Source organism: Poecile atricapillus, chromosome 3 (genome assembly GCF_030490865.1).
Source record: "Poecile atricapillus isolate bPoeAtr1 chromosome 3, bPoeAtr1.hap1, whole genome shotgun sequence".
In the NCBI taxonomy this organism is placed as follows: domain Eukaryota; kingdom Metazoa; phylum Chordata; class Aves; order Passeriformes; family Paridae; genus Poecile; species Poecile atricapillus.
Window position 1 is genome coordinate 101,966,295 of NC_081251.1, and position 26,756 is coordinate 101,993,050.

General features: G+C 42.6%; 1 protein-coding gene across 5 annotated transcripts; it reads left to right on the forward strand.

Annotated features, from left to right (window-relative positions):
* The first annotated feature begins 764 nt into the window (after positions 1 to 764).
* STON1 (stonin 1) lies at positions 765 to 25,017 on the forward strand. Of its 5 annotated transcripts, none has more exons than XR_009277139.1 (4): positions 765 to 886; positions 11,585 to 13,558; positions 17,135 to 17,402; positions 17,565 to 18,665. XR_009277139.1 is itself a non-coding variant. In XM_058834443.1 (4 exons), exons 1-4 carry the CDS (start codon positions 775 to 777, stop codon positions 20,855 to 20,857), a joined length of 2,364 nt encoding a protein of 787 aa, XP_058690426.1. In that variant the 5' UTR covers positions 765 to 774; the 3' UTR covers positions 20,858 to 25,017. The 5 variants fall into 5 exon arrangements, 3 of the variants coding, with proteins under 3 accessions (XP_058690426.1, XP_058690428.1, XP_058690427.1); XR_009277138.1 differs by having other exon boundaries at positions 17,199 to 17,402; XM_058834443.1 differs by lacking the exons at positions 17,135 to 17,402; positions 17,565 to 18,665 and adding exons at positions 20,214 to 20,416; positions 20,783 to 25,017.
* The last annotated feature ends 1,739 nt before the right edge of the window (positions 25,018 to 26,756 follow it).

The window sequence follows — 26,756 nt, forward strand, 5'->3', positions numbered from 1 at the left end:
ACAGAACTTTTTAAACTAGGAATGGCCAGTGTTTGTCCTTGTGCAGTTTGTGTAATGGTGTTAAGCTTACAAAAGAATTTATTTGTAGGGAAAACTGTGCTGAACACTTCTATTGCAAATGTAGACAGAGCCTGAATAGTACTTCCCATGCATAAAACAAAGAGGTAGGATTGCTTCATTTTCACAGAAAACATAAGAAAACTTTACAGAGGAGATAACACAAAAGAAACCAATTTGCGGAAGGAGGTCTTTCCTTATTAAAATACAGGGGAAATTTCAACCACTGGAAAGCAGTGGAGCTGAAATGGATGTATAATGCTTGACAAAGGATTTTGGATGGATTACACAAGAACCTGGAGCTCGCTGCTCTAAGTGAGCTGTCACTGCTGCTTGAGAGCCTTTCAGATGGGCAGCATGGGTGTCTGCAGTCCCTGGCAGCCCTGCTCCACGTCCCTGGGAGTACTCTGGAGGCTTTCATAGGTGCTCTCTCCCTCTTTGTCATCCAGATTCTGTCCGTGTGCTCTGGCCTTTCGGGAGCAGTGTCTGCTCGGCGCCGTGTCACCTCCGCTAGGTGCGTACAGAGGGGCACGGGTGAGAAGGACTTTCTGTCACTCAAAGTAACACATCTGTACGATCCTGTTGGTTATTCGGACATTTCCCGAGCCTCGTTCCGCACGTCCTCGGAGGCTCCCCTCTCCCCGGAGGAGCTTTGCCGGCGCTGGCTGCCCCGGGGATGCCCTGCCTCTCCCGGCGTGCCGGGGATGCTCCCGCGGGATGCTCCGGGCGGGGCCTGTCCTGGCCACCGCCCCCGGCCCGGCCCGGCCCGGCCGCTGCTCCGCTCCCGGCGGCGGGAGGGCCCTGGCGGCGCTCGGCGGCACCGGAGCGGGTAAGGAGCGGGCACGGAGCGGCTCTGCCCCGGGGGAGCCGGGCCACAGGAGCGGGGCGCGGGCGGGACCCCGTCCCAAGAGGAATTTCCCCGGTAGCTGAGGCGCAGACACGAAGTTCTGGCTTGAAACGGGCCGGTGGATGGGGCTCTTTTGTTTTGCTGTAAGAACATGATACATTTAACAAAAATATGTGGCTTCTTTTCCTTTTTTAAATTCCCTTCTTTCCTTTCCTCTTTCCTCTTTCCTCTTTCCTCTTTCCTCTTTCCTCTTTCCTCTTTCCTCTTTCCTCTTTCCTCTTTCCTCTTTCCTCTTCCTTTCCTCTTCTTTTCAAGAAGAAGTGGGGAAAATGGGATGGTTTTGCCCAGGGGTAGCCGGGGCTCTGAATCACGGCGGAAATCGGGAGGTTTTGGGTGCCTTGCATCCTAGGGGATCGCGTTTCCACGACTTTTGTCCTGTTAGGGAGGAGACTGGGGCAAGCGAGGAGTGTTTTTATTTAATAGTCGAAGTGAATTGAATTCCTGGAGCCTTTCTCATGTTTTCTCGTGGTTCGGCCGATGATGTTCAAGTATGCGCGAAGGGTCACGGCGTTTGAAAGCGTTGCTGCAGAAATCTCTGCCATAAATGCAGCCGGGGGCGCAGGGCTTTGGGAAAACACACGGAGCGGATGCAGAGGATGTGCTGCACAGGACTGGGATGTTTAAACTGCAGTGACCATTTGTGCCCCTAGTGCAGACCCCGGGGATGGAGTTTCAAGGATAGTGTAAATGAGAAGGAAAAAAAAAAAAAAAAAAAATAGACTATGTCCCCTTTCTGGCTTTAGATAAATGCTCTCCGAAGGGGGAGCTTTGCAACAGGGTTTTTTTTAAAGGTGTAGCTGTTCTGATACCGGCTGCAAACAAGTGTGCTGAGAAAACTGCTGACTAAGCTGTTTTACGGACCCAAGCGAGAGTTACACGATTCTGTGCTTCCCCAGTGGTTTTTTTTTTCTGTGAGGTGGAGAAACCCTGACTGATTTCTCTGCAAACAGGACTTGGCTTTTTTTGGGCCGAGTGGTAATGACTGACTGGGGAGGAGGGAACAGAAGTTTTGGAGCCTGAGGCTTTTAAACATGAGCTGTTCATTTTGGTGTTAACTCGCTTTGCCCTGTCTGGGGATTGGGACTCTTCTGTTGCTGTGAAAGAAGGAAAAGCAGTAGCTGAAGACAACACTTTATGTTTCCTGATTTGTTCAATGGGAGAAAATGCTGTCAGGAAAGATTAGCTGCCTTCTTGCCTCTGTGTGTGAGCGGAGAACTCAGCACTGTGCTCTGTAATCAGTTGTGGCTGAGTTTAGGAGTAATTTGTACAACAGGGAGCGTGGCCAGAGATTGTGTTTACCTGATGTTGGAGCTGTACATCACACCCCTGGGAAAACCTGCCCCAAGGCAGGTACCAGGTCCTTGCTTCATGCTAGGCTTCAATTGTTTTCCTTCTCCCTCATGAATATGTAGCAAGTGTTATTTTCTATCACTTCAAAAGTTATTGGGGTTTGTAAACTTAATGGGACAGCTTGTTGATGATGTCTGAATAGCGAGTTAATGTAGGTTTGTGAATTAATCTCTGTGTGTGGATGTTAACTCCAACATGAAAACAGAGATGTATTATCCTGGGCAGTGTTTGAGTTTGTGTTTGGGTAAACAAGATCCCTCTAGTCCACCACTCCTTTTCTTCTGGTTTTGATTGGTATAAATATAAGCTGACGTCTTCTGCTCCAGGAAAGAAGGCTGCCCACGTGTCTGTCTTAAAAGGCTTTTGGAGAGGAACCCAAATGAGGCTTTTTTTGGTGTCTGTGTTATGAGTTACACTTTCTGACATGACTGTCATCAGTTGTTATTAAAAATACTTGTATCCAAATAAACAAGGACTTAATTGGCACATCTCCTCAGTGCTACTATTCCTGTAAGGCCTTAAAGCAGGGAGAAGGGGAGTATTCCACAGCTGAGGTGAGAGCTGTTCTGTCAGAAAATGTTCCTGACAGCTGTCAGACGGTACTTTTCATGTTTAGAAGACCTCTACAAATCTTCTGTCATGGGTTATACTCCAGGAAGGTATTGCCATGTGTTTGTTGGGCACTAAAGCATGAAACAGTTTTAAAGATAGATATAAAAACTGACTCAGAACGAAAACTAAATTTAAAGAAAAGGGACTATTATGTTGTTCAGTGATTTTCCTAAATACAATATTTCTGTTAGCTTCCCTACCTTCTATTACTCACTCTGAGATTAGTGGCAAGAGTTTTGAGTGTTCTGTGTGTTCTTTGTGGCATTTCATCCCTCCCTCCCTTCCCTTGGACACTGCAAACACTAGCAGAGGACCAGGCTTAAACTTCCTTCTGACCACAGCCAGCTTAATATTTTGATATGTGATCTGTGTGCCAAAGTATTCAGGCTTTTATTTTTTTTTTTTTTTTTTTAAATCCAAAGCACTGCTTAATCCTAAAAAAAAAAAGCAAAAAAAAAAAAAAGCTGTTGCTATCCCAGAAGTGGGACAGCCACCCATAACTGCATTTCTGCTGCTTCTTAGTTCATTATAAATCTCTGTCTTTGCCCAGAGGGAGAAGAGAGGGAGAGGTTTGGGATGTTAAAGTACTTGCCAGAGCCCTGTGCAGAGCTGCTGTGACCAGAGCACTTCTGTGGGATGTGCATGCATTCCTAATAATAACATGTTTCCTAAACACAGTTAAAAATTGCTTCAGTAGATGCAGTAACATTCCATTAACTTAGTGACCTGCAGAAGTACTGCAAATAAAAATAGATTTATTTTGCTGTCTCTTCTAGGCCAGAGCTTTTTTTTTTTTTTTTTAATTAAACGAACCCAACAAACCTTCTGTACAGAAAAATGTCAGCTGGTGTCCATAAACAGTTTACATAAATCCCTTCTGTCCAAAATCTGGCTATGGAGTGTAAGCTCTGCCATCAGTGTGGTGATGCTGAGGAGGAGTGTGGTTCAGAGGATGAAGCAGGACTAGCCCAGGGGACTGGATGTGAGTGGGCCCTGTGGGAGCTGTGTTGTACACATGGCAGGAACACAGTGAAGTGAATTAAATATCATTTACCTATCTTCTCTGTGCAGATAATGGGAAGAAATTAAGTGCAACAGCACAGATCAAAAAACAACTACCAGCTTAAAAAAAATTAAGGGTCACAGGTTTGCAGTGAACACTTGCTAACATTAAAAAAACAAAGAAGTTTTCACAATACACTGCTATGTGTAACTGTTTTGCTTTGAGAAGATGCAATCGTGTCTTGCATCACACCTTGCAGTAACCTCTAGCACACAAGTGATGTGTCTTAGAAGGCACTGTGATATCAAGAAAGGACTAGAATAAAAACACTGAGTAGTTAATATTGATTTATTCAGATTTTTTGTTATTTCTTCTAGGAAAAACGAGCTTTCTTCTGTTAAAGATGTTTATTAAAACATAGAGAACGATTTTGTGGTTCTCAAGATTTAATCCAGTTCTAATTTGAGCTAGTAAAACTGTTCCTACTGGCTTTGGTAGCAGACTGTGTCTTCCTGAGGGTTTTCCTGGCATGAGCAAGGGTCCACCCTGCCCTGTGTTCTTCCCAGCCTGGAGCCCAAAGATGCACAGAACCATGGGCCACTGGAGGTGTGTTAATTTTCCCAAACTGGGACAGTTTGTCACCTGTTGAGAGGGGGAATCTGCCCAGCAAACAGGAAAACACTGGATGGAACTCTGCTGGGTGTCATCTGCAGGAGCTGACTGAGAAGTTAGAACTGATGTCCCCAGGAAAGATGCTCAGACTTGTGTTGAGTACTGCTGTTCGCTGTTCTTACAGATATGCCAGAGATAAACGCGGTTTTTATCACTTTGGTTACGTTAAAAGGAAAAACAAACAGGTTCTAAGTGTACCCATATACAGGTCTTCTTTAGGCATTCTTTAGAATTATGCAGAGTTTGTGGTGTGATGTAAGATGTTATTTCATCTTCCTGAAACAAAATAGTTACATGGAGCTGTGGCTTGGGAAAACTGTTTTTAATGTTAAAAAGTGCTTGTTGCAAGCCTGTGATCCTTGTATGTTTTGTAGCTGGAGGCTGATTTTTGCCTGACTTCTTTCTCCATGCTGTTATATTCACTGGTTCATGTGTTCTGTAAGGTGTCTGGATCTGGGCTGAGTCACAGCAGGTAGTGCAGGACCTGATGAAAGAAACCTTATAGTTCCCCTCAGGTGAGAGAGGGACCCATGGGGTAAGAGGACCTCTGCTGCTTTTTGCAGCTTCTGGTCTGCCTTCCAGTATCTTTCCCATTGTCACTTTAATTGGATCTCTATTTAAGGGTCTTTTTTTAAAATTTATTTTTAAATTATTATTTTTAGTTTATTCTATTTAGTTTATGTGATCTCATTCTGAAAGTTATGTCCCTGATAACAAGCTCTGCAGAAAAATCCTTGAGAGGAATGACGGTGCAGATCCCAGGTGGCTGTGCGGCCGTGATTTGTAAAAATCTCTCAGTCTCTTTAGGAAATACCTTTGGTTCGTCTCCATAAAATTATACAGACACTTCCAGTAAAATGTCTCTAGAATTTTCTGCTTGATTCCTATTCCCCAGTAAGAAAGCAGTGAAGGACAAGGCTGATGTGACTCACCCGTGGTGATGTGACTGCTGGAGGGAGGGTGTGGGAATCACGGCTCACTGTGTATGGGAAGAGTGGTCAAAGCTGATGCTGTTACACACAGGACCAGTCATGCATGATGTTTTGTTGTCTTTTCAAGGCAGCTTTGGAGTGACTTCACATCTGAGTGTTAGGGAAGGACTCCCAGAATGGATCTGCGCATGAAAATGAGCATTTTTATAGTGTGTAACAGCAAAGATGGAAATTGTTTTGAGTAGCTGTGCTGAATTTTCACATACAGTGAAAGATCCTCACCATCCAACCTCCTCCTCTTGTCAGAGAGAAGAGCTACTTCTCTGGGGAGGATCCACTTAAGCCGCAGCTGAGCAGGCTTGAGCAGTCACCAGAGACATGACTCTGGCTGCTCTTCTTTCACTTTCCATTTGGGAGCTTCCCATAGGTTTTCCCTCCTGTGTGAATCTCATATTGGCTCACAGCCTTTTAAAGCAGAAGGTGTGACCCTGAGAGGCAGAGGAGTTGGGATTTCCTCAGGCCTCCATCCATCCAGTGCCTGCAGGATCCCTGCCCGGCTGCATTCCGGATGCTCTCCCGGCAGTGCTGTCACCATCGCTCCCTGCCCTCCTGGTGGGGAGCTCCCCACACCCCAAACCCTGTGACATCAGCCTCACTAGAGAGCGTTTCAGCCTCTGCCCATCCCTTTTCCCTGTCAAGGAAAGTAAGTGCTGTCTCTGCTTGGGAATTGTGATGGGTTGTGTTGATAGCCGTAAATACGTAAATTTTTTCAAGCTTGTGCGTTCAAGCACCAAACCACCTGATTTGTACCCTCCCTGTGACTGAGGCAGGAGCAAACAACAGCGAGAGGTGTTTGCAAGAGCTGGGCCTGCCTTTTCTCTGGGACATGCACACTGTCAAAAGCTGAAAGCTTTAATTCCTCCAGCTCTCGGGGCCAAGAGTAAGGAATTCCAAATTAAACAGATTAGCTGCAAGCTCTGAACTTCTCCCAGCTGTGCCTATGCCCCAGAGAGCAAGCAATGTAAATAAAAGGTCACATTGCACTTTGAAGTTGGTGTATTTTTGACTATTACACCAGTTCCTTATTTTCTAAAATGAGTAATGCAGTGGAGGCTTAATCCATATTCCAAATGCAAGAAAATGCCAAGAAATTCCTATTTCCCATCAGCTGTGGCTTTTGCTTATGTTTATTTCAGAAGTATAGACCAGATAATTTTTTATGTGTATCTAGGATAGAAGAAACAGAGTTAAATAGAAGTGCAGCCACATGTACTATCAAAGTAAAATTTGAGGTAAATCATCATAAATCAAGCAGTATTTTATGTAGAAGTTATGCTTCAAGGATTTTTTGCAGAGTTAAGTAATAACCAAAACGGTGACACAAAGAATATGGCTGTAAAACACAGAAATAAATCTGCCATGTTTTACTTGGATATCACAAAGGCTTAGAAACATTTAGGGCATTTTATGTACCATATGTGCTTTATTGCTTAAACTGCAGAGAATTTGTACTTCCCTGCAAGACTATCGCACTCTGTGGCAAAATGCTTGAAGAAGAGTCTGGGTGTTTGTACAAAGAACAGCAACAACTCATGGTGGTGTTATGGGACAGTTTCACCACAGCATGCACAGGATGCAGAGCTTTGCATTAAATTTCTATATGGCCTGTATGCAACAGACAACCTTGCTCTTGGAAATAAAATTGGCGTGCAGTAGAGTATGGGGTCCATAGTTTTTCTGGAAGGGTGGAAATAAAATGACCAGGCACTGTCCACAAACAGAACAGCTCATGTGAAGAGCTCAGCTTATTTGGAAGGGATTATTTAACTCTTTTGTCACACTGTATGTAGATAAATCTGGGTTTTTTTTTTTGAGATTGGAGCAAGTAATGAAGCTGGTGTTTACCCAGTGCAACCCCACTGAACAAGTGGCACACATAAGGTACATGCTTGGGTGTTACATAGAGAATTTGTTTAAAGTATGTGTAGTTTAACAGTCTGGAGCTGCAATGGCCTCTGGAATTGGAAAGGCAATAAAGAATGTACTTAGAAAATTATGCTTTTCTGTGTGTTGGGAGTGTGGGCACTGTCTATTAAACACTGCATTTACTTGCTTTATGCTTTGCAGAAGGGAGCTGTTTCCCTGAGGTTCCTCATTAGCTGACCCCGTGCTCCTCCAATATTTTTAAAGAGGACCTTTGTGTTTGAACAGAAGGGGAGGTGCTTGAGGGTTTTAATTGATGCCAAATTTTAGGGAAGACCCCTGAGAGTGAGATGTGCAGGGGGTTCAGTCGTGCACTGCGCTGGTTCAGTGCTGCTGCTGTGAGAGAGGTGACAGAAGGCCGTGCTGTCAGCATGCTGGGGACATTGCTGATGACATGCCAGCATCCTCAGCTCACTGAGGACCCAGGTGCATCTGGATTAAAAGTCCAAAGCCAACACCTTGAGTTGCACCTTAGAGTGAGTTGGGAGTTATTATTAGTGCTCAGTGTAGGAAGAGCTGACAATATCCCCCAGCAAGGCATGAAAGTTGAGCCGTATTTTTGTTGCAGATTTGATCAGGGATTTCTGAAGCAACAAAGTGATAGCTACAGCCTATGAAATTTTTCAATAATAGGATAGGATTTCTCTTCCTCCCATCCTCAAGGTATTAAAATGAAAAAATTAAGCTGCAATGTCTGCTCATTAAATGCTGAGGGACTGTGTTGATCTGATAAATGGGAAGATTGTTTTCAGGCAGAAGAGGATGAATTGAAATGAGATGCAACTTTTGGGTTCACTGGAATTAATGCACCTAGGATCAACTGCTATTTCAGCCAGCTTTTTTTATTGGCAGTTTCAATATTCTAAAAATGGTATTTCCTGCCTCATATCTGAACAAGATACCACATGTGCTTGTAATTTAAATGTCACAGGCCACATAACATGTGTGTGATCAATGGTATCTTGTATAATTTTCCTTTTACTCCAAGCATTTGCATTACATTTATGTGGGTCCCATGGGTGACCATTGCTTTTTGGAGGCAAAACACATCAATCCTGCAGCCTGAACTTTATTTTGATTTCAAGGAAGAACGTCCCAGTTCATAGAAAGGAATTTGGAGCACGGTTTAGGACAAAACTGAAATCGAAAGCATTACTTTATTGCATTGTATAGATGTAAAAGAACCAGAGAACAAGTGATATAAAGCAGCATAAAACTGATTTTTAAAGTTGTTTTTTTAAAAAACTAGATGAGTGATGCTGTCCTTAACACACAAGAGGGTGCATTTCCTTTTATTAGCATGATATTATTCAATAGGCTTGTAAAAATCCATTTGGGCTTTTTTTTCTCCATTCCTAGTGGTTATTTTTGGGGATCAGTGAGCTACAGTAGGGGAACCACTATCTATTTTAACACTTTTTGCATGTGTGTTTTTGTTATCATCAGCATCTTTTTTTTTTTTAAAAACTCCCAAGTAAATGCAACAGCAAGAAGAGGTGAAAGCTACAGCCTCTGACAGGTACACCAAGGGTATTGTGACTGCAGAGGAAAGCATTTGTTTCCCACTTTTTTCCATCTGGGAAAGTGGTTTTCTTCATTGACACTTACTGACTGAAGTTATATGTTTGGCAGGTGGAGTTCAAACATCTTTTTGTTTTGTAAAGGAGAAAAAAAAACCGAACCAAACCTGCCAAATAATCTGCAGCATCACATTTTAAAAAGGGAATAGTAACAGAGGCTGGGGGGAAAGTCTGGGAATAATAAAGGACACTGAAAAATTTAATTTCTAACAAGAAAGGGAAACAGTCTGCAAATGTGTTCTTTATTGTAAACACCCGATTTTATGATTTCTTTTCCATTGGTTCATCTCAGTGTTGTGTGATTTGCTCCTTGAGCATGGCTGTGGTCACACTGGAGGGTTGTGGCAGCATCCCCAGAGCCCCTCCCCAGAGAAAGGCTTCTCTCCCATCCACAGCGTGTTTTTTTCCTCTCTGGCCATCCCTTATCTCTTGTAAATGCCAGAGGAGTTTTTACCGGCAGCCTTTGAGGCTGTTTCCTTATGTTCTCTTGCCTAGCAGGCTGCCCCAGTGTTCCGGCTCTTCCAGGAAAAAGCCACGCCCCGAGTCCGCATCACATTAGCTGCTCTTAACAAATGAGGCTTTGAAAAAAGGGCTGAAAACTTTGAAACTTCATCTCTAGAAATAATTAATGCTGAAAGAGCATTCGTGGCAACCAGAGGGAGAGGAGGAGAAGGGTGTGATATGGGAGGAAAAAATGATGACCAAGTCAGAGACCAAATAGCAGTGATTTTTCTTTCCATTGCTGCATTTCATGATGAAGTGATTGTGTGGGTGAAGGACACACTGGTAGTTGTGTGTGTCTGAGCTATGATAGTATTTTGTAGTTGTTTGCTCCCTTTCTCTCTCTCTTTCTGTAAGTGGTGATTAGAGTGCTTGTAAAATAACTAGCATAGTGCAAATATTTTTCTGAACAAAAAGGTCGAGAGTTCAAAAACTAATGAAGGATCAGAGTCCTCCTCTGTTGAGAGCTCTCTGTTGCTCAGCCTCAGAGTAAGCAGACTATGCCACGATTTATGGCATTTTCTTACTGGCTACAAGCTGCCCCAGAAATAATGGGGTAATGATAAAAATAAAGACTTGTAGCACGAGTTTAACTTGGCTGTACTGCAGCATGTCTAGAAGTGAACTGTTCTCTAAATGTTACAGATAAAGAATGGCTTTTATGGTTATGTGATTCTGTAGTGCTGTGAAATTAAACAGCCTGATTGTGGCTGGTTGTGCACCAAGGGCAATAGCTCTAAGTCATCATTAGCTGACCTTAATTAACGGAGTAATGTACATGCAGGTGGTTTTTGTCTATATGAACTCCGCCTTCCTTGTGCTTTCAGGCAAACATGAATGTGTTCTGACAGATCAAGAGTAACTTTCTGTCAAAGGAGGGATGTTTGAATGTGCCCCCGTGGTGTTTCATTGTACTCGATTCCTCCTCAAGCATTGGCAATTTTTTGCTTGCTCCCTCATCAGGCAGGAGCAGTGGGGAGGAAAAACTTTGGGGAAAACATGCCCTGCATAAGGATGCAATGAGCATTTAAATTTCAGCACACAATTTAGAACCATGAAGGCAAGATTAATGATTTACTGGTTGCAGTCCTGCTCTGAGGACATCCAGCTGAGCCCTTTACCAAAGACACTTTGTTTGATGAAGTGGAGTTTATTAATTGGTTTAAAGACCTGTCCTTTTTCCAGGCCACCAGCCAATTCAGTGCTTGGCAGATGTGAGTGTTGTTACTTGGCCTTGACTTGTGTTTCATCAGCATTTTGTCTGTGGTGGAGGCTTGCAGTCTGCTCCTCTGCAGGAATTCACTGCTCATCCTTAGGGCTAATTTCTTGCTTAAAAGTTTAATGCCTTTCCAATGCTTCCTTGTAACAGTCCTAGTCTCCAACAGCCTAAGCCTGGGTTGAAGGAACTGATGTAAAGAGATTCCTGCCCAGGTCTGGCAGGCATCCTGGTTTTTGCCCTGATGGCAGCAGCAAGTGTACCTTTGCCATCAGCACTGAGTTGCTACAGCTTTTCATCAAAAAAATAATCGCCTCTCTCCCTCTTGATTCTGTTTTTAGAAACAGCTACACCATTCTTAGTAAAATGCTGGGTTTTTTGATGGGGGAAGGAGGGGAAACCTTACCCAGAGCAGATGCCCAGTATGGAAAATCTCTGTCCATTTTAGAAATGATGCATAAGCTGTATATGTCGTATAGTATGAAGCTCAAAGTATTATTCAAGCAGTCCTGTACTGCTGTGGGGCATTCTGCTCTCCCTGATTGAGAGGCTCTGTACATCAGATGCTCTGAACAGCTCGTAGAGCTTAGAACTCCCTTCAATCCCCAACCTGGGAGAGCAGTGGGGATTCATGGGCAGTTTATCTGTTTCTATACAGATATCTCAGATTATACATGTAAAACAAAATACACTGGATTTGTGAACTGCTTGCAAATTTGAGCTTTGTGTGATTTGAGTTTGATCTGAATCATGTTTGTTGTTTGTTCATAGATGGCTTGTGGGTGATGCGTTGTTCAAGTGCCTCAAGTTTCTCCTACAAGATGTGTTCCCCAAATCCAGCAAACTGGGTCACCTTTGATGATGAGCCTCTCTTCCAGTCACCTCAGAAACTGGCTGACAGTCAGAGTGGTTGCAAACCAAATGGCCTTAAGCTCAACCTGTCCAGTGTTCATGAGCCTTCAAGCAGGTCCTCCTCTACAGGCAGCACTCCACTCTCATCTCCTGTAGTTGATTTCTACCTAAGTCCCGGACCCCCCAGCAACTCTCCACTTACTACACCGACCAGAGACTACCCGGGAAACCCCTGCATTTCAAAGTCTGGGATTCACATGCTTTATCCCATCCCTGAGTGGCCCTCAAACCCTCCTCCATCCGCCGGGATTTGCTCATCCCTAGCCTCGCAGAAACTGAGCAGCCTTCCTTTGAACCCCTCACCTAATGACCATCCAGGTAAGACTTTGGTCTCCAAATCTGCAGATGAAGGAAGCCCTAACCCACCAGGAAGCTGCGAGGAGCTGGCTCCAGGACACTTCCCATACTTCCACAGTGACTGTGCTTTTTCCAGTCCATTCTGGAAGGAAGGCTCCTCCCTCAGCATATTGCCAGCTAATGTTAGCACACACAGGAAGGACAAAGTGCTTGACAGGAGTGGGTGTCATCCTAGAGACAAAGAAACGTGTCATGATCAGAAAAGCCTTAACCAGGGCTCCTTCAGTTACATCTGTGAGAGGCTTGAACACCTGCAAGCTGACAGCTGTGAGGCCATGGAAAACTCACCCATCTCCAGCACCCACGCGTGGCACAAGCTCTCCCCCGCCATCCCACACAGCCTTTTCAGGAGCCAGAAATCGGATGGGTGGCCGTTCATGCTGAGGATTCCTGAAAAGAAGAACATGATGTCATCTCGGCAGTGGGGCCCAATTTACCTGAGTGTCTTGGCTGGAGGGGTTTTGCAGATGTATTATGAAAAGGGCCTGGAGAAACCTTTCAAGGAATTCCAGCTGCAGCCGCAGTGCAAGCTGTCCGAACCCAAACTGGAGAGCTACAACGTCTCAGGAAAAATCCACACTGTGAAGATTGAATGCGTGTCTTACACAGAGAAGAGGAAGTACCACCCCAAAGTAGAGGTGATCCATGAGCCGGAGGTGGAGCAGATGTTAAAGCTGGGCACCACCGACTACAACGACTTCACCGATTTCCTCGTGACGGTCGAGGAGGAGCTCATGAAACTTCCTGCTGTTTCCAGACAAAAGAGGAATTATGAAGAGCAAGAAATGACTCTGGAAATAGTGGATAACTTTTGGGGGAAAGTCACTAAGGCAGAAGGAAAACTCGTAGAAAGTGCGGTCATCACACACATTTACTGCTTGTGTTTTGTGAATGGTGGTGCCGAGTGTTTTCTAACCCTGAACGACCTGGAACTCCAGAAGAGGGATGAGCGTTACTTTGAGAAGGAGCAGGAGAAGAAGTGGATCGATATTCTCGAGTGCCATTTCCATAACTGTGTCAAAGCACAGGAATTTGAACAATCACGGATTATTAAGTTTACACCCCTGGATGCCTGCAGGCTGGAACTGATGCGTTTCAGGACACGCTACAATGGGCAAGACCTTCCCTTTTCTGTGAAGGCTGCAGTGGTGGTTCAGGGGGCATACATTGAACTTCAGGCTTTCATAAACATGTCTTCAGCTGCTCAGATCTCAACACGTTTATCCTCTGTGAAATACTGTGAAAATGTTATGATACGCTTTCCTGTTCCCACACAGTGGATCAAAGCGCTTTGGACCATGAACCTCCAAAGGCAGAAGTCCCTAAAAGCAAAAATGAATAGGAGAGCATGCCTTGGGGCTTTGCATGAGGTTGAATCTGATCCTGTAATCCAAGTCTCAGTTGGAACAGCAAAATACGAGAATGCCTACAGGGCCGTGGTGTGGAAGATTGACAGGCTTCCAGATAAAAATTCAAGTAAATAATTTGTGCTATGGGCTTGGGTGTGTGTCTTCACTGGGTTTATACTTGTGTACCTCCATCAGCTGTCGTGGTTTGGGTTTTTATCTGTGGGATGCTGTCAGTAGAAGCTGGAGTAATCTTTTAGGAAAAAGAGAATACAGACTTATCAATTTCTTTAAAGCATGTTTTTGTAATTAACTTGACAGAGGCAGAGGTACTGTTCTGAGTGTGTGGTATCGTTATCATTCTGAGTAAACCTCTGGTCTGTAGTAGTAAGGCTGAGGGAAGGGTTTATGCTTCCCATGCACCAGCTGGGCAATGGGTGGGATGGGAAGCAGAAGTTGGTAAAATGATTTGTTCACCCAATATCACACAGCTAATAGAAAATGTGGTATTGTCACTGCTGGGTCTTGGCCTTCGAGCATCATTTAAGAAATGGTAGGTATGACACAGAGCTAGAAGGTGCTGTGGTTAAATTTGCTGTAGGAAGGAAGAAAAAATGCTGTAGGAACTGTGCTTTTGCAAAGGCTGGGCTCTATTACCTCTTTCATGGGTTTGTGCATTGAGGTTGTACATTCATGGCAATAACTGCACTGACAAAAAATGCCTCCCACTTTATTCCCATTTCTTTCTGGTGGTGGTACCTCACTGAAAACTTATAGCAGTAAAAGCAGCTGCGTTTTTAATTGCACACATGGAAGTAGTTAATTGACTTAAATTTGAAGGAGAAAATATGAATTTTTGAAGAAAAAAAAAATAAATATTTGGGTTTAAAATTCCAATTTTTAGTCATGTTGCCAGTACCTTTCTAAAGACATAGTAAAAATTCTTGAGGAATACAGTATCCTGCTTCCAGTTCTGTAGAGTGAAGGCATTTGATCCTTTGCTTGATCCTTTGCATTACGTGTACCTGAAGCTTTGGGGATCTGTGTAAGACAAGGGCACCTGTTAAAGCATTTCATGTAAAATATCTGTAAAATCTGTACTTTTAAAAAAGAGGGTAAGTGTATGTTACTAACATATGGATTTTCCTAGTCTTGTATTATCCTGTCTGGGCTAACTGCCTCTTTAGAATGGCCAGGAAAGGTTTTATCCTCTCAAGTTCCTGTTTCAGGCATTCTACTAGTAAGCCAGGACTAATGGTGGGGAAAGGGCAATGACAGAGAGAGGGAAGTGAAGGGCATGGGCTGGGGAGACTGGAAAATGGACAGGGAGGGCAGGGGAGTTGATGGAGAGATGTAAGAGAATGAAAAGGCAGAAGATGATTCTTCAGTTCTTCAAAATCCCTGTCCTGTGCTCCAGATTTCAGAGATTTACACCATGTTGCTATGACCCATGTGTTTTCCCAAGGCTTACAGGACCCTTTGGGTAGATTGTAGTATTCTTTGCTGTTTAATGTAGGTTTGCTTCTGTAAAATCAAGTCAGCAGTTTAGGCAATTTTAAAGATTATAAATCTTCTGAATTTCCTGCAGCTCTTTCACCTGAAGATTTGATGTGCACAATCAACTTCAGATTTAAGTTATTTGAAAGAAAGAACTGGGTTTGTTTTTAGGCATTCCACAGCTTTACATTATTTTCTACCAGTAGCTTAAACTTTTGACATTTGAATAATTCCTGTAGCTGAGATCTGCAGAAACATTTGTCTCTGTGAAATGTTCGTGCATTTGAAAAAACATTTTGGTAATAATACTGCCCAGTCAAATTTTAAACCTCTTTATCAAGTGTTCTGTACACAGTTAAGAGTTTAAAAATAGAGTTATCCCAAGGCATGCCAGAAGTCTGGAGACAGTCAAACTAATAGAAATATGTAAACTTTCATAATATGTTTACCGCAGGCAGAAAAATCTGCTGAGGATTTTGCTTTCAAAAAGCCTTTGTCCAAGGCTTCTTAAAAAAAAAAAAAAGGAAGGGAGAAGGAAAGGTTGCCTACAGTTTTATTGTAGCTCCATTTATAGACATTGAAATATGTTAATTTCCACTGGATTCTACTAAAGTGTTTTCTTGGAAAAGTGCTGGCCAAGTGAAGTCAGTAGAAGCTGCAAGAAACACCAGACTTTCAAAAGCTGCCTCTATCTATTCAGATATATAGATGTTGCATTTGAAGTCAGAATTTTAGCATTATTTTTTAAAAAAGAAAAAAAGGAAAAAAGCAATAGGCTTTGAAGGGCTGATCCAGTGAAATTTCTGAAAACTGAGTCTATGTTTGTGAAACTGGGGCTTTGTGTAAGGAAATGCAGAACCTGTTATGATTTTTGCACGGTACTGGGGCCAGACTTTGCAGTGGGGAAGCTGTGTCAGCTGCTCCCCAGGAGGTTCCCAGGGAGCAAGGGAGAGACTAAACTGCAATGCACTGTGCTTTAATCACTTGCTGTGTAAATTTGAGCCCGGTGATTTTTCCTGCTAGGAAAAATTACTTCATCCTCAAGCCATTGTGTAAAGCAACAGCTTTTCAGCTGATTATTTCTTCTTTCATTCTGCATCATGGAGCCACACTGAGGAAGCAGGGACTGAACAGCACAGCAAATTGGAGCTTGAGGAGGTTATGGCTGCCTTGTTACTGCCTTTAGCATCTGTGCAGGGACTCTGCTGTGGGAGGTGATGTGGTTCCCAGGAACCAACAGGTGCTGCTTTTCTTTTTTTCTAAACTGCCCATGTGGAAACTCAAGGCCATGGCTTTGTCAGGTGGGCTCCCTCCCTGCCCAGCCACCTCCTCCTGGCACTGGCACCAGTGTGAACTGGTGCTTGGTGGTGGTACTGTCCCACTCCTGTACTTCCTATGCACTTCTCCCAGCCAGTTGGATAAATGTACCCACTTAGACATAGCTGAGGGAGTTATTAACTTCTAACAACCCTAACTTTTGCAAATCTGTTCTTAGTAATTGTTTATATTTTCATGTTCAAAGTAAGAGTTTTAGAACTGGACCTAGTTTGGCAAAAATAGAATTATTACATAACTAAGATAACCAGTATATTATTTTGGCTTTAATTGCTTTGCTTCATGAGCCTTTCTCAGATCAAGGTTGCTTGAATGCTACTTACACAGGTGAAAAAGGGCTAAACAGTGTTAATTAGTGCAACGTTAAATTATTAATTGCTTTTGAAACACTATATGAATGCTAAATGATATTTGGAATCTAGTTTCATAGTTTTATTGATCTTTTGTTTGTTTTGGCTTTTTTTGTTGGTATTCATTGGAGACAGAGAGCAAGAGTTAGGAATGCTTTTAAGGAAACAAGAGCTAGATTTTCAGATTAGGGCAGATTAAAATATCTCAATTCACAGAAGTCTTAACAAGTGACATAGACACCTAAACTGCAGGGTTTCTGTCTCACAGGTTAGGTAGTAAAAACTCAGTAATCTCCCCAGATTTTTTTCCTGACTCTTCGGAGTGTTTGATTTCATCAGTCCAGGCGGTCATGCCTCAACAGTGTCTGATGGGCCACATTTTGGATAGCTGGGCTTGAAAATGTCATCTTGAATATGTCAGGGCTCTGAATATGTCACCTTAGCACATTGTGCCTACTCCAACTCACCTGTCTTTCCACAGCACCACCTTTTCTCTCCTTCTGGCCAACACCTGTTTTTTTCAGCATTACAGTTTCTTTAGCAAACGGATCTTCTACACATAGCCTCTCCCTCTTCTTCTGACTCCAGTGCAACACAAGGCCTGGGAAGCAGTGGTTTCATGGAGCAGAGATGATGACAAGAACAACTCAGTTTTAGGTGAAATCTAAGGGGATGGTCACAGTCTTCCAAAATTCTGGTCAGTCACTTTGCTGTCTGACAGTTGATGGGAAGAAGTTGTTCTACGCTCCTAGCAGAGCCCAGCAGTGGCAGAACTTCTCCAAAAGTGAAGGGGTGAGTACCTCCCTTTGGCATTGGTGTTGGTACAAGAGACAGATGGGCTGGGGGTAACCCAGTGTTTCAGGAATAGGCAAAAAGGTCCAATGGAGGCTGCTCCAGAGGACCCAAGGCAGTATCCTTAGCCAAATCCCAAAGCTGTTGTCTCTGCCTTTGCAGGTTACCACCTAAGGAAAAGGAAGCACCCCAGAATTCACTGCATCCCAACACCAAGACCACCTCATGGCTGTAGGTCAGCTGGAATATGAACCCAGAGGTTTCTTTCGATGGTCCTCTTGAATCACAACTATGCCATGTCTAGCAGGAAAACCTCCAATAGCCAAACCAATCCAGCAACAGCCCAAGAGGTATGGCTCATCTATGCCTGGACTCAAGTGGGCGTCTATTATCCAACATTTACCATCTGATATGTGCCCAGGAAAGTTCCAAGCAGTGATTATTTCTGGATTCCATTTCTCAGAAGACAAAACAATTTGCTAAACAATTCCCATTGCTATTTGTTTCCTCATAGGCCTCCCCACAAAAAAAAACCCAGGAAGATTCTGAATTTGATCTCCAAAAGCCCTTAGATGTATGCTGGTGGCCTTCTACCACAAATTAACTACAAGCAACAAACCCTTTTTCCTCAGATCTTTGATTAACCACAGCTGCAGAGGCAGAGAGTGCCTTCTCCCTGGCCAAGACATGCCATGCCATCTTGGTGCTGAAATTCCTGCTGTCCTCTCCAGGATCCTTCACTTGTGGCTGGCACTGTGCAGTCTGTGCAGCAAAGCACAAAGAACAGGTCAAGTAAGCGTCTTGCTAAGCTGCATCCTGGCACCACCATGGGAAAGGGGAGCAGGTCCTGAGAGCCAAAAGTTCAGATGGGATGACAACTTGCAGTGTGGCTCTGGAACAGGATGTTCCTTGTGGTGTCCTGTTGCTGGGATGATGGAGGATTCAAGGATGGAGAGGCCCGCATCAACAAAGGCTCATTCCACCGTGTCCAGGCAGTCTGGAAGAGGGACTGTGAACCAAGAGAGTGTTAGTGCAGCAGAAATGGGCTTGGACACAGCAAGAGGTGACCAGCAGCAGATCATGGACAAGGCTCACATCACAGAGGTGCAGAGATCTGCCTGTCCCTGTGTACATGAGTGACAGAACACCATCTCCTCCTCACACTTGTTCTGTGCTCCAGTTTAATTCTCAAGACGTTGGCAGGTGGCTGTAATCCTTACTTTGGAGTTTGTTCCCTCCATTTCCATAATAAAATCCCTGATGCTACAGTTCTACATGTTTCTGTGTTTTGTGTTATTGTCCTGAGACTTCAGCTGCATGTTGCATGCCCCTGGCATGGCACTCCTTGCAAACTGGGGATGTTTGTGCTCCAGTATCTTGCAGGACTCTCTCCTGAGGTGTGCCCAGGGGTCTGTGTAATGTTACAGGGAAAACCTGCAGCACAGACAGGCACCCAGCCCAAGGCCCCTAGGAGCAATGGAGATGCAGCTTTTTTGTTTATTTTTGCCATACAAAATGCGTGTGAGCTTGTGGATGTGGAATATTAGCATGATTTTTCCCATGGGATGGATAAAGCTCAGTTTGTATTTACTCCATCTTCAGTGTTTCCTTCATTCTGCTATGAAATTGATTCCTGTCACTGGAGGAAGCCAGTGCATAAAGAATGGGACATTTTTTCCTGAACTTCGAGATTCCATTCAGTGTAATGGATGAAAACCAAATACACACTGCCAGCTTCCCTTTGACAAAATACAGGCAATCCTTTCTCTTATTTTTTTTTTCTCCTCTTTTTTTTCCCCTGCCTGCAGCAAAGCATAGTTAGTTGTCTATGCAGATGATTAAAATCCTGGAGAGAAGGAGAAATGCAGGATTGCTATGTTTTGCCCTGAAGAATTTGGAGAGGATTCTTTTCATTTTATTAAATTGTATTATTCTGCTTTCACACACATAGTCTGCTGACTCCAGTTGCTTTGGGCAGCAGGTTTTCACCTTGGTGTTCTTGCGTGCCAGAAGTGCTTGCCCTTATCATTGCCACATGTAAGAAATGCTGAAGAAAATGATCCTTAGGATCATCCCTAGGATGATTAAAGCAATTCAGAATATGCTGCACAAATCCTTCATGACTCTGCTTTATAAAATCACAGTTATTTCGGAAGTACTTTTTTTTTAAGAAATGGGATATGTTCTTTCCCAAACTAGATAGGGACTCAAGGTAGCCTTTATCCTGGTGGGTGGGATGTATCTTGTTTGAGCAGCACTCTGAGCTGCACCTTTATCTTCCTGCCATGGACATATTGTAATAAATGATAGCACACAAGATAGCTGTACTACTTGAAATAAGCACTGCAGTAAAATTTCTACAGCAGATAGATCTGGAAAGGGGATTATTGGACACAGGGCAGCATCTCTGCCTTGGCTACACTGGGATGTGGATCTTCTAGTTTATTCTGTGAGAGTAAGAAATGCATTTTTAAGGGAAAACTGAGATTCCATCAAATAGTTTGAATTTAGTTACAACGCCCTACGTTTGTAATATTCTCTCAAGGAGAAGCTGAAAGGATCTGGTAAATCTTGTGTAAATTAATTTGTAAAATTGCAATGAGTGTGACAAGTGTGCTGAAGCAGACAGAAAATGAACAAGGGTCCACCTTATGCCCAAGTAGCAAAAGATTATAGGTAGAAAAACCTTGTATTGTAACAACAGCTCAGTGTTTGTAAGAGGTAAAGCTGTGCTCTTTTGCTAGGAAATGAACCTAAACAAAGAAAAGATAATTTGCTAATGCTGTGGTGGTTTTCTTTTTCTTTTCCAAGGTTTGGATCATCCACACAGCCTGTCTTACAAACTGGAACTGGGATCAGACCAGGAGATACCATCTGACTGGTACCCATTTGCTACTGTCCAGTTTGTTGTTCATGATACCTGTGCCTCGGGAACAGAAGTGAAGTCCCTGGGCATAGAGAGCGATCTGCAGCCCCAGAAACACGTGGTCCAGAAAGCTTTTTACAGTTTCCAGGTATGCTCAGGGCTATGGTTTCCATGTTTTCCTCCTCTTCTCCCTCCCTGCTCCCTCATACAGTATTTGAAAAGCAAATGTGCTTTGTATTCTTGCACATACTTTTGATAATGACTTTGAGCAAAGGATCATTAAATAATAATTCCTTTTCTGATCAAAGACGAGGCTGAAAAGTAGAACTGTGAATGCAACTTTTCTTTTTCCTCAGTTGAGCTATTTTTGGGAGTAGTGGTTTTGAAATCTGTTGGGTCTGGAAATATTTTGATTTTGTGTCAAAGCTTTTTTCCATGCTGTTGCTGCAGTTCACACTTTCAGTGTCCAATTATTTGCTAATTCTACCTGCTGCTTTTTGTTTTCTACCTACAGGTTGAAATTGAAAAGAAGTGGATTAGGCTTGATGGAGAAGACCCAGATAAGGCTGGCAACTGCCTAATGCAATGAAAGAGGACAGGAGACACTGTCATAGGATATTAGTAGGAATCAATTTGCATAGGAAATTCTATTGTTAGAAGAAGCGCAGTGACCTAGTTTAGGGTAAACGTGGTCATTGCATTTTTTTTAGTGCTTATGGGTTTGAGTCTGCAAATCAGTACTCATTTAACTGGCCTGCATTCAAGTAAACATCCTGTCATGGGAGTCCTGGTATGAGTAAAGGTCTCCCAGTCAGAGCGGCAGGATGTGAGCACTTCATTGACTGGTTCTAATGTGTTGTTTTCCTGTTGTGTATCTGTGACTTGGGAATGATCTCATACTCTGTATTGAAACCTAATGGCACTACTCAAAGGGTTCATGTCACTTGGACATATAATATTTGGTAATAAAAACTTCCAGAGTGCTCATGATCTGTCAGCACCTGTGTAAGGTCCAGAAGGACCAATTACATTTTTTAGTGCTGTTTGAAAACTGAAATCCCTCATGTTTTGGCCCCCCTTGATGTATGTGAGCAGAACAAGTCCAAATAATATTCTCAACAAGAGCCTTAACTAATGAGTTGAAAATTGGGTGATTTCTTTGGGAAAAAGGGTCCTCTGCAATAATACTCTTTATTCTCCTGTGACTGCAACTGTCTCCTCCTCTGCACTTTAGAGGTTCACTTAAAGTAATCTCTTGGGCAAAAAAAATGGCAGATGTGATTGAAGTTTCTGTGCCAGCATTAGACAGCTCCATTTCACTACTGTAGCAAGTGAGATAAGGGGTGGATTCTCAGTGAGTGTAAATCAGTCCAGACCCATGTCATCTGATGAGGCTTGGAGAATTTACACCAGAGGAGGTTTCTCCCCACAAGCTGGAAAAAAGTCTGGTTGCTGCTGTTTGCTCTGTCTCCTTTAGGATGCAAGTTCCAGATGTTGGTAAGGAAACTGCAGGAGCTATGGCTTTGAGTAATTTTTGAAACATGCATGGAAAGGAAGATGTTTTCATGCTCCTGGCTCTAAAGGCATTTTCCATGGGGAAATAATGCAGGAATGGCCTGTCACAAGAGACATGAAGCTGTGATGCTTCACTGGGCAGCCTGAGCTACTAATCACTAATGTCAGTGTGTTAACTGTGTTTTCAACAAACAATTGGCCTTTAGGGAAAGGTTCTAATACTTCCCTTCAGCCATTATCCCCTTTGTCATTTTCTGCAGGCTGCAATTCCAGGTCTGAAGAAATATGATAAATTTAAAAAATACTTCATGATACCCCCTCTTTTTTTTTTCTTTTTTTTTTTTTGGCTGAAGTTTTCTTAAAATTAGCCTTACTTCAAACTAAAATTAGTAGAGAACAAAAATATAGTAATGCACTGCCTCACTTTATATTTTATACAGCTTGTAACTGTTTATATGAACACTGTGTAAAAATACAGATAAATGGTGTTCCCCAGAAGTAGAAATATGTGGGATATACACCAAGAAAATTACCAGTCTGAGGAAACAGAAGACCATAATATGAACCTAGTTCATCACAATAAACTTTTCCCCCCCATCCAGAAGCTGAGAATGAAATGGGTAATAGATTCCACAGTAAGTCCTGAGGGCAGATTTTTTATGGGTATTGCATTGCCAAAGCCCCAAGTAGACTATTATGGTATTTGGAAGCATTGGGCTTCTCTATATATCCCTTTTTATTAGCAGATTATATTGTTCTAAATCTAAGCAAGTGTTGGACTATGGTAGTGATCCAAATATGTCTCAGCTGTTGCATCTTCCATCGGTGTTTTGACTTGAGAAGCCATTAGCACCTTCAAGTCATATTTGGTGTGTTTCATTAATATTTCACTTTGTTTTATATTCTGCCCAGCTGAACTAAGTGGCACAGTGTTGCCACCTGGGCAAAGTGTTTATACTTGGCAACTTGGTAAGCTCTGCAGTTTGCTGAAGTCCATGGTTGTAGATAAAGTATTTACAGATAAAATATTTATTAACCTCTTTTCTCAGTGAGGTAGGGGAAGCAAAATATGCATTTCCATTACCTGCAGTTATCTTTGTCTGAGTCTGGCTTGTTCTGATGGGCAGTGAACAGCTAATTCAGTAAACCTACTAACAGTGATTTCTCTCCAAAGTCTGTGTCACCCAGCTGGCCCCTATTTTTAAGAAAGAGTAACCTGAATATCTCCATTCCACCTCTGTTTCATCTTAGGATCTCCATTCACAGCACTCACCTCCTGGGCATTGGGTACGTGGTGGTGTTACAGTCCTGCAGAAGCTGTGGCTGCTTTTCTGCTCTCAGGTTTCTGCTGTGTCTCAGGGTATGTTCAAGGAGCCTGTGTAGCATTGGCCCTTCAAGATACAAGCTACTGTTTGCAGTGAGTAGCTTAAATAATGAATGACTACCTTACAAGTCACCATTCCTGCTAGAGAGCTGTATTAGGGTGTTATGGTGCAAATGATCATTCAGACTTACTGAACTCAGTAACATAAAAAGGTAAAGATACAGCTTTATATGTGTTGCAAACCCCTGGATTTTCATCTGAGGCTTGCAAGACTCATGATTAACTTTAATCAGAATTGGATCAAGGTAATAGGAAATTAATTCCACAGAAATACTGCTACACTGAAAGAAAGTTATTCTGTTTAATACATGACTTTCAGTTTAAACTTGACAATTAGTGCAGCCTAAGTTTGAATAATTGCTCTGTTCAGTCTCACACTGATATTTGTATGCCTTGATGACAGAGTATTTAAAAATAGGCTGCAGTTTAATGAAAGAAAATTTGGGTTGTCTGACTTTTTTCCCCGCCATCAAATTTGAACTTCCTATTATATTGCAACATGCCAAGCCAGAAATAACCAGGCTTCTCCTTTCTTCTGTGTTGTCTTGAGCATAACTTACTGAACAAATATTCTTAGCTCTAAGACTCATTGCTAGCATTTTCCATGAATATTACAGCAGCTGATACTGAGTAAACATATGGGCTCTGATTTCTTTAGAAATCTGGGCTACAAGTAGTCTAATTGTAATTTTGGGAAGGGGAATGGAGATGAAGAACATTTGCTATAAGCTGTTGTGATGCATAAGCAGTGTCCAGCTAGCAGGACTGGAGCTTTAGATAACCCATGAGGTTTTGGCATCGTGTTAGGAACCAGGTTTCACACGTCTGGTCTCTGCTTCCCACAGCGAGAGCCTGAAGTCACTGAAATGCTTCCAAGTGTCTGGGTCACTAAAGAAACTGACATTTCATTAACATTTACTTCAGGGCAGTGTTTAGATCTTATCTCTGTTTCCTTCACAAAGGACCAGCAGGGTTTGGGAGATTTTATATTTAAAACAGAAATCAATGAGAACAACTATTTTTATAGTGTATTTGCCTTGCTTACAAAGTGTGTTTGCTAAAACCGACAAACTTTATCTTTGCATTCATCTTTTCCATACTAATTGTATTACTCCAAGTAAATGGTAGTTGATGTAATTTTGGATTCAAACACCCATTGAAGTCAGTGGAAGTCTTTTAACTGACAAAATGGGATCTGCATCAAAGTCTCTAAGAATAAAAGGCAAAAAAGAAGAAAGGAGTAGTGGTAATGGTCTGTAGATGATTTTTTATGTCAGTAAGAAACCTGCAGTGCCTGCTTATTCCAACCAGAAGAAAGCACAAAGGGTAGGAAAAGAGGTGTTACTGGATACCACAGCTGAAGCTTTGCAGTGACTGGGAGCAATGGTTCTGTTGCCCCTGGGCAGAAACTCTCAAGAAATGATGATGATGATGCACTCCATTGCACTTGATACCAAGCCACAGTTACCCTTATGCTCCTTGCTTTGTTTTCTTCTAGATTCTGTATTAATTGTCCAAAAATATTTTACATCTGAACACATGTTTTCACATGTTACTTTTGGTTGTGTTTATTTTACCTGGCAGACTTCTTTGCTGCGGTACTGGTGTCCATACTTCTATTTTGCATTTATTTGTCTTTTTGTTACTTAACACAGTAACTAACTGCTGCAGTTAGTAGTTCTTAGCAATAATTTTGATAACTCTGAAGCAGTGCTGTTACTCCTAATGGAAACTATAATTTTATTTGGGTCTTTTGTCAGTATAAGTGCAAAGAGATCATGCTGATAATCTTGTAATAACATTTTGTAGATTGCATATTGATTAAAAAAATAAAGTTGTATTTCAAACAAGCAGTTTCTTGTCCCCTCACTAGAAATTTATCAAGCTAGTTTTGAATTTATTATAATTAACTGGTTGATTTTGATCATCAGGTATTGCAGCTCATTAGAAAGAACAGTTCTAGTCTGTGAGTGGGGAATATCACTCAGATAAAGCTGGTTGCAGAAAGCTTAGCGATGCACTATATCACTTTTATCATAGAATGGTTTGGGGTGGAAGGGACCTTGAAGATTTTCTAGTTTCAATCCCCCTGCCATGTGCAGGGACAATTTTCCCTTGAGCAGGTTGTGCAAAGTCCCAGCCAACTGTGAACACTTCCAGGGGTGGGGCATCCACAGCTTCTCTGGGCAATCTGTGCCAATGCTTCACCATCCTCAAAGTAAATAATTTCTAATCCAAACTTGCACTCTTTCAATTTAAAACCATTCTTCCTTGTCCTATCACTAATTGTAACAGCTTTTTGTAGCCCACTTTAGGTACTGGAAGGTGCTGTAAGGTCTCCCTGGAACCTTTCTCTTCTCCAAGCGGAACAGCCCCAGCTCTGTTCGGCTGTCTTCACAGGAGAGGTGCTCCAGCCCTCTGAGCATCTCCGTGGCCACACTCTGAACTCACACCAGTAGATCCATGTCTGTCTTGTCTTGGGAGCTCCAGAGCTGGATGCAGCACTCTGGGGGGGATTCTCACAATGATTTATGGCAGACCCTTTTCTGCCTTATTTCATAGCCGTACTAACCCAAAGAATGCTGTGGTTTTTCCTATTGAGTGCTCCCTCTGGTCTCTCTGGGATATTTGAATATAATGTAGCGACAAATGTTTAAGACTTCCACAAATTTCAAAGCTTGTTCTGTTACTAGGGAAACAGTGAGACCTCTGTGGGGAAATATGGGAATGAGGCAAGAGGTTTATGAGGCAGCATTCAAAGAATGGGCTTAAAGAATAAAGTAACCGTGCCACTTGTCCTATGCCGTGGTGTCTGTAGCAAAGCAATCAGCTATTCTGGAAACACCGGGAAATAGAGTTACATCCATTTTCACTTCAGTGGTGTGCTATCCTTCAGTGAGCACCTGCAAATGGAAATCAGGTATCTAGCAAAAGTATAGTTCCCTTACACAGCTTAAACACTGTGCAATGTTTAAAAGTATCAGTGAACAACATGATTCAGGGACATGAAAAAATGAGATGGCAAATTGCTAGAATATAAGTAAAAACATGAAAATATTTATTTTGGGACAGCTTTCTAGTATTTGCAGTGCCTTGTATGTGCTATTTAGTAGCACTGTTCTTTCCTTAGCAAAAACAACCTGTAATTTTTTACAATAACAAGCATAACATGTTGTAAGCAGTGCTCATGCTCCCTGCTGAAACCTCACTAATAAAAATAAAATAAAAGCATTGTCTCAAAATTCTGCTTTGCCACCCAAAATCCCAGTGTGATTAGGTATTTCTGGTTGTGGGTGTGTACAATATCTAGTATTACTTTGCATTGAGATGGCCTTTTTGGTTTAATTGAGAATAACTTTCACTTCCATTCCCAGCAATAAAAGTCCAAGGGGAAACAGTCAGAAATAGGGATGTGCTGGGAATAGAAGAGATGTGTGCAGAGAAACCAGCAATGGGGATAAGAGAGAGGAAGCAGGGAGCGAGCCGGGAGCTGGCAGGAGAGGGCAGCAAGCGGAGCGTGTTTGCACGGAGCTGTCTCTAAGGAGAACTGATGCCTCTCCAAGTCAAGTTGAGGAGTTTACCGAGGGAA